Source organism: Centrocercus urophasianus, unplaced genomic scaffold, assembly GCF_019232065.1.
Source record: "Centrocercus urophasianus isolate 14NV4802_14NV808 unplaced genomic scaffold, USGS_Curo_1.0 seq_22, whole genome shotgun sequence".
Lineage (NCBI taxonomy): Eukaryota > Metazoa > Chordata > Aves > Galliformes > Phasianidae > Centrocercus > Centrocercus urophasianus.
In genome coordinates this window covers 11,658,164-11,670,433 of record NW_024884778.1, presented here as the reverse complement: position 1 = coordinate 11,670,433, position 12,270 = coordinate 11,658,164, and the positions used below count along the sequence as shown (strand labels likewise).

Genomic DNA, 12,270 nt, shown 5'->3' with positions numbered 1-12,270 from the left:
TCAATCAGTAACAATTCATTAGTAAACACCCAGCATTAAGGACACTTTGCATAAAACTTTTTATTCCTTGTTACGTTTTCTTTAAATATAACTGCAAAACTTGTGTAAAATTCTGTAAGATCTATTAATGGAGCAAGTAACGTAGAAGGTATTTTCTTAAGGTAGTTCCTTAACTGAAGAATTTCACCTTTGCCTTAAGTCACAATTTAGTACTCTCCGGCAGTCTGTGAGCACTATTTTACCTCGCATGCATTGCAAAACAGCTAGGAACTGAAGTACTAACAATTTCTCACATAATTCCACGGTAAAGTAAATATATGTATATGGTTTTGCCCTAAGTGACCACAAATTTCAGTAGATGGCCAATTGAGTTTAATCTGCTGTTGTCATTGGCTAACTTAAAATATTTAAAAAATCAAAATCTTTAATTCTAAGATCTGATGTTCCAGCACTTGATTTGAAAATCAAGTCCTTTATTCCCAGGCTTATGTATTTCAGCATAACTAATTTTGCCAGGTAGATTCTATCTTAAAAAAAAAAAAAAAAAAAAAAAAAAAAAAAAAAAAAAAACTGAAAAGAGTAAAAGTGAGATTTGATTTTGATCCCAAAAATGGTGGGTTGGGGTATGGAAATGGGGTATGGAATCTGCTTGATTTTCTGCATGTGGAAAAGACTCCTTCCCTAGAAGTTTATTTCATGAAAGATTCCCAAAGCAAATATGCTTTTACGTGAACACTCCAAAAAAAAAAAGCCTTTTCTATGTTAGAACAGTTCTAGACAAGATTATGTACAGAAGCATCTTCAGCTTCATCCACTTTCTAATCTGTAACACTAAGTAGTCTGTAAGTAATAGCATAAAAGGCTATTATAGACCACTTTTAATGAGAGATAATGGTATAAATCTGGCTTATTAGCAATCAGTGAAAATAATTCTATTCAGGCTTACCTCAAGCAGAAGTATGAAACTAGCTGGAGCACACTTTTTTTGCACCCAGGATTTTAGACTTTCAATAAAAAATACTATAACCTATGGATAAGCTACAAATACAACAAAATATCTGGATATATTTTTCTTTCATTTGGGAAAAATGAAAATTAATCAGTATAGGTAATATTTTAAGCAATGCTTAAATTGGAAAATCTACACTTTTACAAATTTTCATTATGCTGCTTTTATACTACAGTGTTAAACCCTCCTATATTCATCTTACATTGAAGACAGCTATACAAATAGGGTCAGACATTTTATTGCAATTTCACTTTGCAGAATTTCAATCTAAATCATTGTTTTTGTCATTGATTATAATTTATGTAATGTAGGGTGTTTAAATACATAAGTTAGTAAAATATTAGACAAGCTATAAGTCAATGTTAAAGTTAAAAATGAACTATACAAGGATTGCTATATTGGACAGTCATGTGCTGAAATACTAACATCTATTATAATGAGGTTATTGATGTAGAGTTGACATATGACTTGATTTGCAGATGCCCTACTGACTAACCTTTTGCAACTATATCTCAGTGTAAACTTGTGGTAATTATTGCTGGGTAGGGAGAGTTGGTTTAACTGAACTGTTTCTTTTGATGCATGTTGAATGTGATTGCCCCCTGGAGACCACAGGAGTCCCACATGTGTGAGTTATTACATAAACATTGAAGAGGTGGGGGGAGGTTGTATCACATTAAATTTTTCCTGTTTCCTATTGTTGCAATTTTGTTTTTTTCCAACACAGTTTCTTTTCTTCCAGTGCTTCTTCACACACGCCCTCTCCAAATAACAAGCAATGTATTAAAGTGCATAGCAGCATGTTATTTAATCTAAACATTGAATACATATCCATAATTGTGTTTCACAAGGTTCTAAATATACTATAACAATCAAATCTAACTTTGTTTGCAAATCAAGATGTCCAGGTTCTATTCTGGGTGCTCAAGTCATTGAATAAATGTTACTTAAACAACGCTGGAAAATATTTCTGACTTAACTGTAAAAATTGAAAAAGATTTAAAAAAAATATCAGCATTCAGACTTTGGATATGGGATGCATTGATGCCCCTGTAACAGCGCAAAGGTTGCATTAGTAAACATATATAATGTTCTGTAATACTGTGTACTTGGTTAAAAACCCACAAATAGTAAATGGGGAAATTTTTAAAAAAATGGAATTAATGCTATTTTGTTAATAAATGTACAATGCAATACTGTAGACAAATGTGGGGACATGACCATTACATATCGAAGTGGCACTGATAATGTTTTACCTACTGGACATTTTTATGTTGTAGATGGTTAAAAGAACATAGCACAGAATACTTCTGTCAGCCTACCAATTACAGCAAAGAAGAAAAGATTTAAGAGACTGTGACTCTAGTAGAAACTGATCTTCACAGGAGATTTTCAGAGATTGTCTACTGGGAGATTTAATAACAAGACTAGTTTTGGCTTCTGAGGATTACACTGCACAATGAGAACAAATGCCAAAGTAACTCCCCAAAGAAAAAAACACTTCTGGTATTGATCCTCAGACCTACCGATCAACCCTCCTGCCCTGTGTGGACTTTCAAATACTTGTCTTCATCTGAAACCTTTTAGAAATATTTTCTTCAACATAATCTTAAACTACTGGCTAAAGTTCAATGCACATTTCTGCAACACATATGGAATTTATCCACAACTTTTGGACTTTCACAGGCCAAGAAAAGAGAATTCCTAACAGTCCACCCATGTTTAGAATATTAATTTACATTTATGTTGTTTTAGAAATCTAAACATAAGTACACTCTCTCTGTATTCAATAGTCTTATGTGTGTGCAAATTAGTCTGATGTTGTTAGTATGCAATTCTAATGTAAATTCTCATTTTTTAATAAATTGCACTACGTCATTACATATATTTGTTTTTTCTACTACCCCCTAGCTAATCTCAGCTCAAAGATTTCTTATAAATTGATTATCAATACAGCACAATAAAAAAATAGTTGTGAAATTAATTTTTCAGAACATCTACTAAAAAAATGTATATTCAGCTACATGAACATTTCTGCTTACAATTTTGTTGCAATTCCTGACTTCTGCTAGATAAGCACAAGAAAAATATAATCCCTGAACTGTGTGAAATTTATAAGCTATGCATTTTGCTGAAGACTGAGCATTTTTGAGGTTTTAGTTATTAGTTACACTCTCTATCTTGGCAAAATCCAGCTATAACTAAAGAAGCAGAGAAATACCAAAGGAAGTACCCATGAACATATCACTAATGCATGCAATTTTAATCCATTGTGCTAAGTTCTCTCTGTTTGCTAGTACATAACTCTTACTTCATACGGATGAATCTATTTGATATTTGATGCTAATTTTAATATTTATTTTACAAATTAAGTTTCAACCCAATTGTTCAAAAAGAAAATTTAAAGTCCCCAGGAAGCCTAAAATTTGCAAACAGAGACATATAGGAACATATTTTGGTTTTCAAGCAACTATTAGAATATAACTGTATAGATGTCCAATAGCCAGAACAAAAAAAAAAGAAAAGAATTACAATAAATTATCAGATTGTAGGTATCTTAGCAAGAGGATGGACCTTCACAGGTCATTTCTCTTTCCTCTGAACAAGGCTCTGCAAGCCTATATGGTATCTCATGTGTATATTCTAAGGCATAAATTGCCAATGCAGAAAAAGGAAAATTCAGAGGAATCGCTTATTTCCCCTTTACCCTCTGCTTGCAGCTGTATGAGTAGACAGCAGTTCTACTCATAACGATTATACACACTTACAGACTGTAGAGAACACAAAAGAATGATGTAAAAGGAAAAAAAGAATCTCAATCTTATCTCCTTCTTCCCCCACAACAATTAGATGTCTTCTGAAGATGGAAACATACAGAATCCTCTAAATATGCAGAGCTACTAAAGCTTTCCAGCGTTAGGCCCAACTTTGAATGCATACTTAAAACCAGAATTCACTTTTAATTCAATAGCTCATGATTTTAACCTCTTAAACTGTTGGGCCTTCTCACTACGTATGTACTTCAGCACTAACACATATAAAGCTGTGTGTTTACAAAATGAATTCTCTCCTGCCTCCTGTACGTGTCACCTACACACACTAATGTCTGTCTGTATGTCACAATTGCTTCCTCTGTCTCTGAAGAGATTACACCGCTCCATTCATTTTTATTTGAAAGAGTGCATCTCACTTCATAGCATCCTCTTTTTATTAATATCCTAAAGTCTTTGAGACAACACAGTAGGAAATGTGTCATTATGAGGAAAAAAATACAAACATAAATGAATGTCAGATATGCCACTCATTTAAGCCATGCTTCTATTCTATTTTACGAAACACAGATACAGCATATGGCAGTATGTAATGTCCTCAATGTATTTTACATTTCTAGAACTATATCATCTATGGAGATGAAAACTGTACACTGAAGAACAGAACGAAAAAGAGACAAATCCAATGAAGGCATGTGAAATCTCTAGGGAGCTATTTTGAATACAATACCACGAATACTCTTAAGGAAAAAATCAGCAGTGATATCTGTTATCCAAATTTTCTATCTCCTTTGGTAAGGCTCTTTTCCAATCATGCTTTATGCATCACCTAAGACTAAATTTCCTGTTTATTGAAGAGCTATAAGTCTTGCCTCACATCTCAGTATGTCCACCAACAAACAAAGGATCAATTGCTGGACTCAGTCTAAAAGAGTTAGACAAAAAATGTGCATGTGTACACAACCTGTTTCATGGTACTTCATATAGATAGGATTCCATAACACTCAATTCTCTTATTAAATTGATACATTTATGAAAAGTATAATCATACCAAAGAATACACTTTGTTTCCTTTGAGGCTATTTGATGAGACATAAGGCAGCACTATTTTGTGCTGCTTTTGGCTTTGCTAATATTGCAGGTTTTAAGATCTAAATCAAATCCCAAACCTCTCAAGTTATTTATCTTACCCAATTGTTTTCTTTCTCATTCTGTTAACAGCATTCTTAGAATTAACATTTTATATACAAGAATCAGGAAAAAATGTTTCAGTAAAGCAGGTGAGCCTCACATCTACAACATTTCAAGCTCCTTCAAAGGGATTTGTTTGGGAAGTTGTGTACAACTTTATGACACCTTACCACCATGTTACATAGCTCTGCATTTCACAAGGAACGCTTATCACTCTGAGATAGACAAAAAAAAAGAGAAAAAAATGAAGGCATGTTAGATACACAGTTCTCAAAAAGCTTCATGATAAAGTGCTCAAGGCCCAGCTCTCCCTCAGCGGTGCTTTATGTAATATATGACCATCACGTCTGGCAAGACTTCCACAGGTCTGCCCTTGATTTGTGGAAGGAAAAAGCTGAAAACCTCACAACTATTCTTCATTCCCAAGAATTAATCTAAGGTTTGGCTTCCTGATGTTTTCAATTTTAAAGAGATCCAAATAAACCCCCAAAACCACACCTGAAACATCACTCACAATTATAGCTGATAGATGAGGGAGACCAAAGTCAATTCCCTCCCCAGGCATCCCAGAGCACTCTCCATCACAGCAGCAGCTCTAGAGTGCTCAGAGATGTGGTGATCTGAGACTTAAACTCATTCTGCATGGGCTGATGCTAGAATATGAAGCAGCTTTGAAATGCTTTTCCCTGAAAAGAAAGCATAACGTATCTTAAATATACACAATGCTATAAGCCTCGGGAACTATTATATACTATTGAAACTTCAAAGAAAACAGAGACTTCTCAAATTCTTCACACCTACCTGAAAGCAAGTGGACAGCTGAATGTGTAAAGCTTTTGCCCCTAGCTGAGCTATGCAAAATGGATGGCACTTCAACTGATCATTTCACTTTGACCCAAATAACTCCCTGAACAGTCCACGCTTTCTTATACCTCTCCCAGTACTTCAGTAACAGGGATTGAGATTTGGCAGCAGTAAATGTAATTTGACGAGCTTAATCGGTCTTCAATGGTCAGCTGAGCTTATCACACTTAACCAATAGGGAATACAAGCATTAGACCAGGCCAGAGAAATTTAGAGTATACTAAACTCTAATGGCTCAATACATCATTCACAGATGTAATAACTGCACTGTACACATATGTAGTGTGCTATATGTGCCAATAAACACTGGTAGAAGGTACTAGAAGCAGAATAAAATGTGGCCAGATGCCTATGGTTTGCTAAATACTCAGTATTTATTAAAATATCAGCTGATTTTATTTTTGGTTAGCAGAAGGATTGTACTCCCAAAAACTAATATTATTTTTCAGAGAATACCACAGAACTCATACAATGCATCTCCACACAAATCTCACCGCACTTAAATTCTTAGATCATTATTGTTTGTTTTTTTTTTTTTTAATTTAACTCTATATATTATTTATAAGCTGAGATTTAATACCAAGAGTGATCAAGTACTCTATTCTGTCAGATTATTTACCTAGTCAACTCTGACATCCTGATTTGAGTTCTGTGTATGTTCACATCACTATGAAATTATTTGATTTTAGTTTTTATTCTGAGGAAAGCACTGCATCCTTGTTTAGAAGAAAACAAATGCACCTATCACATACTGAATTATATATATATTTTGGAACACATGCATTAAAAGGTTGAACACTCACAAACATAGCTAAATAAACAAATCTGCAGAAAGCAGATGTGTTCCATCCTGGCAACCAGGCACTTGTTTCTACCTGTGTTAGGAGAAAACCTCTACCTTATGCCAAATATTTTAACTAGTTTTATTGTGACCAGATACAGAAGGCTCACATCAAAACTGCCCTGAAATGACAAGCTATACACCAACCAAAATCATAATGAAATCCAATTGTGCCTTTTGTCAATTATTTTAAAAACACAAATCTGTATTTTAAAAAATACTTTTTAAATATTTCAAGAGATACTCTTTAAACAACATAAAAGAGGTCAGTTATTTGCTTTTAAAAAAGTCCAAGAAAACAACTTATGAAAAATTCCTTTGTATACCAAGTCTCATTTCCCCCTGCTCCTTCTTACAGCTACTGGAGGACAAGCTGGGGAATGCAAAGCACCTACTGATAGGCAGTAGCAGTTGGAGTCCTCCCCTCCTCACTTTTACAGCAGCTCAGAAAACACAGACTGGGTCACAGCAAATATACGCTTACATTACTGAAAATAGTAAGTTAGAGTACACAATATGAAAACATTAACATTTTAAGGCATAGTAACAGAGATATGAGAGTTCTTAGGTAACTGTCTTTCATAAACTGTTGTTAGTGGTCAAAAGAAAGCGAATGGCACAGGGAAGCTATGTAATACACAAGCTTTTTCTTTGTAAATTTAGACTGTGCAGCCATGCTGCTTCTATTTGGTAGACTCCTTCCCATATTTCATGACTTGAATACTTCAAGTTTAGCAGTTACATCAAAAACCATAGGACTTTTATCCTCTAGTGATCACACTGCTCTGACTGATTTGCAAAATATTAATAAAAAGATAAAACTCTAAAGATATTCTCACTGCTGATCCACACTAATTACAAGTAGCTGCTCAACATTTAAATTTCATTTTGATATAATTTATCAGTCCAAATAGTTCACAAGGTTTTATTATTAAATCATGTGTAGTAGAATGCATTGTAATGCAGCAGTATGTAAGACTAAGATTACAAAGTATGAAAACATTACACCAATGCATAGTATAATAATGCATTATTTCCTGAACTTGATTCTATCACTACAGTTTCACCAATTCAAGCCTGCAGAAAGGTGTAGTGTTAATTCCTCCAGTTTTGCATACAGGAACACATGAGAAATACAGTACTGCAGAAAGCATGTGAGGGTCAAATTCCATCTATTAGAAATTTTCCAGAAACCCATTATATTAACCAGATCAAGCCAAAAATGATATATTGCACTGCATATTAGACTTACCTATAAACAAATGGTACAGAGACATTGCTGTTTTTGACAGAACTCAGTACTTCTCTTCATATGTTTTTATTGTTAGCTCTCAGCAGTTTTTGAGTAAAGCATCAAACTCATTTTGTGGTCTTCAATATAAATTCCCTAGTAAGTAATGCATCACTTAAACCACATCAGCTAATTATTGTTCAGTTTGAATACCTAAATTCTAATAACTTACAAAATGTAGAAATCCTCCTAGAGCAAGTTTCAAAAACGTGGAAAAAGGATATTGTAAAAAAAAAATTTTTTTAAAAGTTGCTGATGAGGTAATGTAATAAAAAAGGGTTTGTCAGTCAAGACATCCATACTATTTCCTGGGCTTTTCTATGTTTACTTGAAGTGCATAAGATAGGAGTAATCTTACGTGAAGATTCTCAGTTCACCACTGCCCTCTCCGATAGTCTATACTCACCTTTTTACCCCACTACACATGCACAGTTAGTCAGATCAAATCCCATTTGTTAAATGATCTGAGTACACAACTAGATGATGATAGCCTTGCTGATACAGAATTGCAGACATTTGAATTTAATGTGAAGAGCTACATCTAGTAACTGAAAACAGGAAGGAGATCATGGGTCTCAAAAGTTTTTGCTTTGAATCTCCACACAGCAAAACACCGTAGTATTTGTTGTACAGTTCAATGCTCTTGGAAAAACAAGTCTGTATTTTGCAGACTTAATCACCTGGGTATGTAAATGTTCACCCTATAAAAACAAATAAAATTCAGAGCGTGCTACTATTTGATATACAAACATCCTGAAGACTCATAACCACACTATAACGTAACCAGCCAGCATGTTACGGTTTGTAAAAAACAGAAAGCATAATTATCCTTCTATTTTTTGTGTCTCCTCAGAACAAGCTAGAATGACTTGCTTTCTTGCCTGTAAAGTAAGAAAAATATAATCCTTGTGAGGAGAAGGTTTCAAGTGCTATTCTCTTTTTTCCTTACCCTAAACGCTAAATATTTCATGGGTACAACTGGTCATTAGTGTATCCTCTGGTAGGAGAGAAGGAAACAACCAGTTCTTTGCAGAAAGAATTGTTAGATACTCAGGAAGAAACAGAAGGACACTTTCTTTCAAGATTGTAAAACACAAATAATAAAAATAATTAATAGATTAAAAACTCACTTGTAAATGTTGAGAGTTGTCTGTCATATTGTCCTCTCGTCTACGAACTTCTTCCAACAGCTGTGCATTCTTTTTTTTCTCCAGTTGCTGATTGTGCTTCAGATTGGCAACCTTCTTGTTTTGGTCCTTCATGTGTCTAAGAATTGTATGTACATATGCATTACTACTGATGACTGCAATGACATTTTTTCACTATAAACCAAGTTAAGACTATGACACAGGGTATTAACTCATCAACTTAACATGTATTCCTAGTGTCAGATTTAAACAAACTTTACCTTGTTCCCAGTCTGTCATAATGAAAATGAAACAGCTTTGATGTCATCAGAGTATAGAACAGTAAAGCAATTATTGTCACCTACAACATTCCTTTCTCATCGTTTGCACACAAATACACAGAGGTGCTTTCTGAAAAACTGTTGCAGCAGAGGAAGATTACAAAACAATCCTTTTTTAAATCTTTTCTTAGTAATTTGAAGTCTAATAACATAAGATCAACGAGTTTATAAATAACTTCTTGTGAAAATGAAACAAACTTTATCACCATCACATATTTTCTGTTAAGATTGTTCTCAAGTAAAAAAAATATTTTGTTGATTTACTTAGAAGTTCAATTATATTTTTCTCTGGGTCTTATTCATTAATCTACGAAAAGCTTTTCTGACTGTAGTATGTGGCATATATCTTTTTAAGAAAGAAGACAAGCCAATCCTGCCTGGCAGGAACTGGAAAAATATCCTTGCAGTAATATTTTCTACCTGCTTGGATTCTTAAATTATTTTCTCAACTTTCCTTGACTTTGAGGAATTTGTTCTCTTTTATCTATTTAAAAATAAAGTCATGTGCAAATTCCTAATGAGATCTACTCACTAATCCTATTTTGGCAAATTAAGAGAATATTATTCAATACCCAGAAGGACCACTGAAAACATTTCTGTTGCTTCCATGTTAGAGCTTTCAGTGAAAAACAAAGTTATAGGATATATTTCTTCCATTGCTTTCATTATGCTAAAGAAGCAAGGCCATTTTATGTTTAGTTTTATCACTTGTTTCTTTGTCCTACTGCTGGTTCTTTCAATAATTATTTAAACTTTAAAATTTATGATGAATGTTTGATTAGTAAATATTGCCGTGGTACCAAAGTACCAGTATCTTCAAGCTCCTTATGGAGAAAAAGAAAAAAAAAGCAGGTACAATTGATTCTAATAACAAAAATCTTTGCTACCTTAAATGGTTTAATAAATTTCAATCAAGAACTGCTACGGGAATCATCATAATTCTTTATGATCAAGGATGCTGAAACCAAATTGAACTTTGTGAAACATCTGTGAAATTGATTCTTATATGACCTCAACACGGGATGCAGTCTGCAGACAAATAATCTGAAAATCAATTTTTTTCTTCTGCCAAGAAAATTCCAGAAAACCTGGAATATGGCCTCCATACCTTTACATGCAGAAGCCTGGAGTAATATAATTTCCCCCCACTTAAATACAAAAATGTACTTTTCATTACTTGTCTACTTGTGGCAACTCAAGCTACACAATGTGACTGAAACATACATGTGTGAAAATACTCTATGGAATTTGATTTCATAGCAAAAAATTTCCAACACAGAAGTACAGAGAACACAGAAGTGCTGCTTTTCTCTGAGATCTCCAGAATGGAAGAAGATGGTTTAACAAACTCATAATTATTAACAGAGAAATTAACAAAATATAGAACACAACCACACAGCACAATAAAACATTCATATATAGTGAATATAAAGCTACACGTGCACCCTTCAATTTCCCAAGTCATTTCATTTTTTGAAAGTTTCAGCACAAACCTGGGGGGAAAAATACTGAACTTTTCTGAGCACAGTACAGTGCTACTAAATTAACTAACACTTCAAATGTTTCTATTTGATTTTAAAAGTATCCAAAAGTAACCCTGGCCATTCTATGATTCTATGACACAAAAAGATAATTAGCATAAATAGTTGTCTATGCTATAAGCTATACACCTGAGACTCTTTCCCTTAGACATATTCTTAGGCAGATAACAAGACTCTTAGGAAACAACTTTCTTCTAAGCTAGAAGAGTCCATGAAGAATAATTGTAAATATAGACCTAATCAGCAGAAAAATAAAGTGAATAATAGAACAAATGTCTTCTTCAGAACTTTATATATACGTGATGTTTGGCAGAAACTTTTCCTGTTAGTATGATTGTGCTCTTACAATACAATTTCCAATCTATTGCTGAATCAATGATAAATTTCTATTTCATCTCTGCAAGAAGTTGAATTTTATGCCTATGCCAACAGTTTCTTTCATCGCCTTTCCCTCTCTCAACTTCCTATTTCAGTTTCTAATGCCACAGCAAAACATGAACATTGTGAATCTTCAAAGAAAAGCACCTGGTGCCTGTGATATGCAAAACCCCAAAGAGCAGAAAATAAATGAAAGCCATATCATATTCTTTCTTCCTCAACTGATCATGTGCACATGGAAACTAAATAAATGTTACAGTTTAAAAGCCTAGTTGTGTAATTTTCTCTTACATCTCCCATAAGGGTATAGGAGGAGTTCAACACAGAATTAAGACAACGCATTTCCCTCTAGATTTTAATCGCATTGCTTTCAGATGGCTTTACAGAGTTCGTGGGACTGGCACATGGAAGAGAGAACGCAGTGCAGTGCCCTCCCTTTATGGAACATATACTCAGGAAAAAAAAACCCATAAGCAATGAAATGTTTTGTGATGAGCTCACTGTACACACAAGGGAACCTTCTCCACAGGTGTGCAGCATCTGCACAGTGCATGGACAGAAACTCCAGAGTTTCAGAAGGCTTAAGACTGTATTTTCAATACACTTTTAAATGCCCAGGATTTCAGACACAGAACAGTCTAGATACAGCAAGAATGTCAATGTTCAGATATGATGGGAAAAATATCAAATGAGTGATTCTAATAAGACAGTCCTGCCAACTGAAAAGCATTCAAGTAAACCAAACTCAGACCAAGGACAGAAATGATCTTAATTTCCAAACAATTAACTGATAAGTTTTTTTATAAACTTGAATTCATGTTACGGTCCTTCTCAAGTATAGCAGCTGATTCAGTAGATACTCATTCATCTCTTAGCTCCTGCTTTCTTTTCTGCTTGGTTGTATTTCACTGCTGTC

The 12,270-nt window shown here is 34.0% G+C and overlaps 1 protein-coding gene across 1 annotated transcript in view; it reads right to left on the bottom strand.

Moving 5' to 3' along the window:
- ERC2 (ELKS/RAB6-interacting/CAST family member 2) overlaps positions 1-12,270 on the bottom strand; it is a 413,280-nt gene that overhangs the window by 228,549 nt on the left and 172,461 nt on the right. Inside the window, exon 12 of the mRNA XM_042823657.1 lies at positions 9,098-9,233. Within this exon, the coding sequence (XP_042679591.1) occupies positions 9,098-9,233 (136 nt within the window). The remainder of the gene's footprint in view (positions 1-9,097; positions 9,234-12,270) is intronic.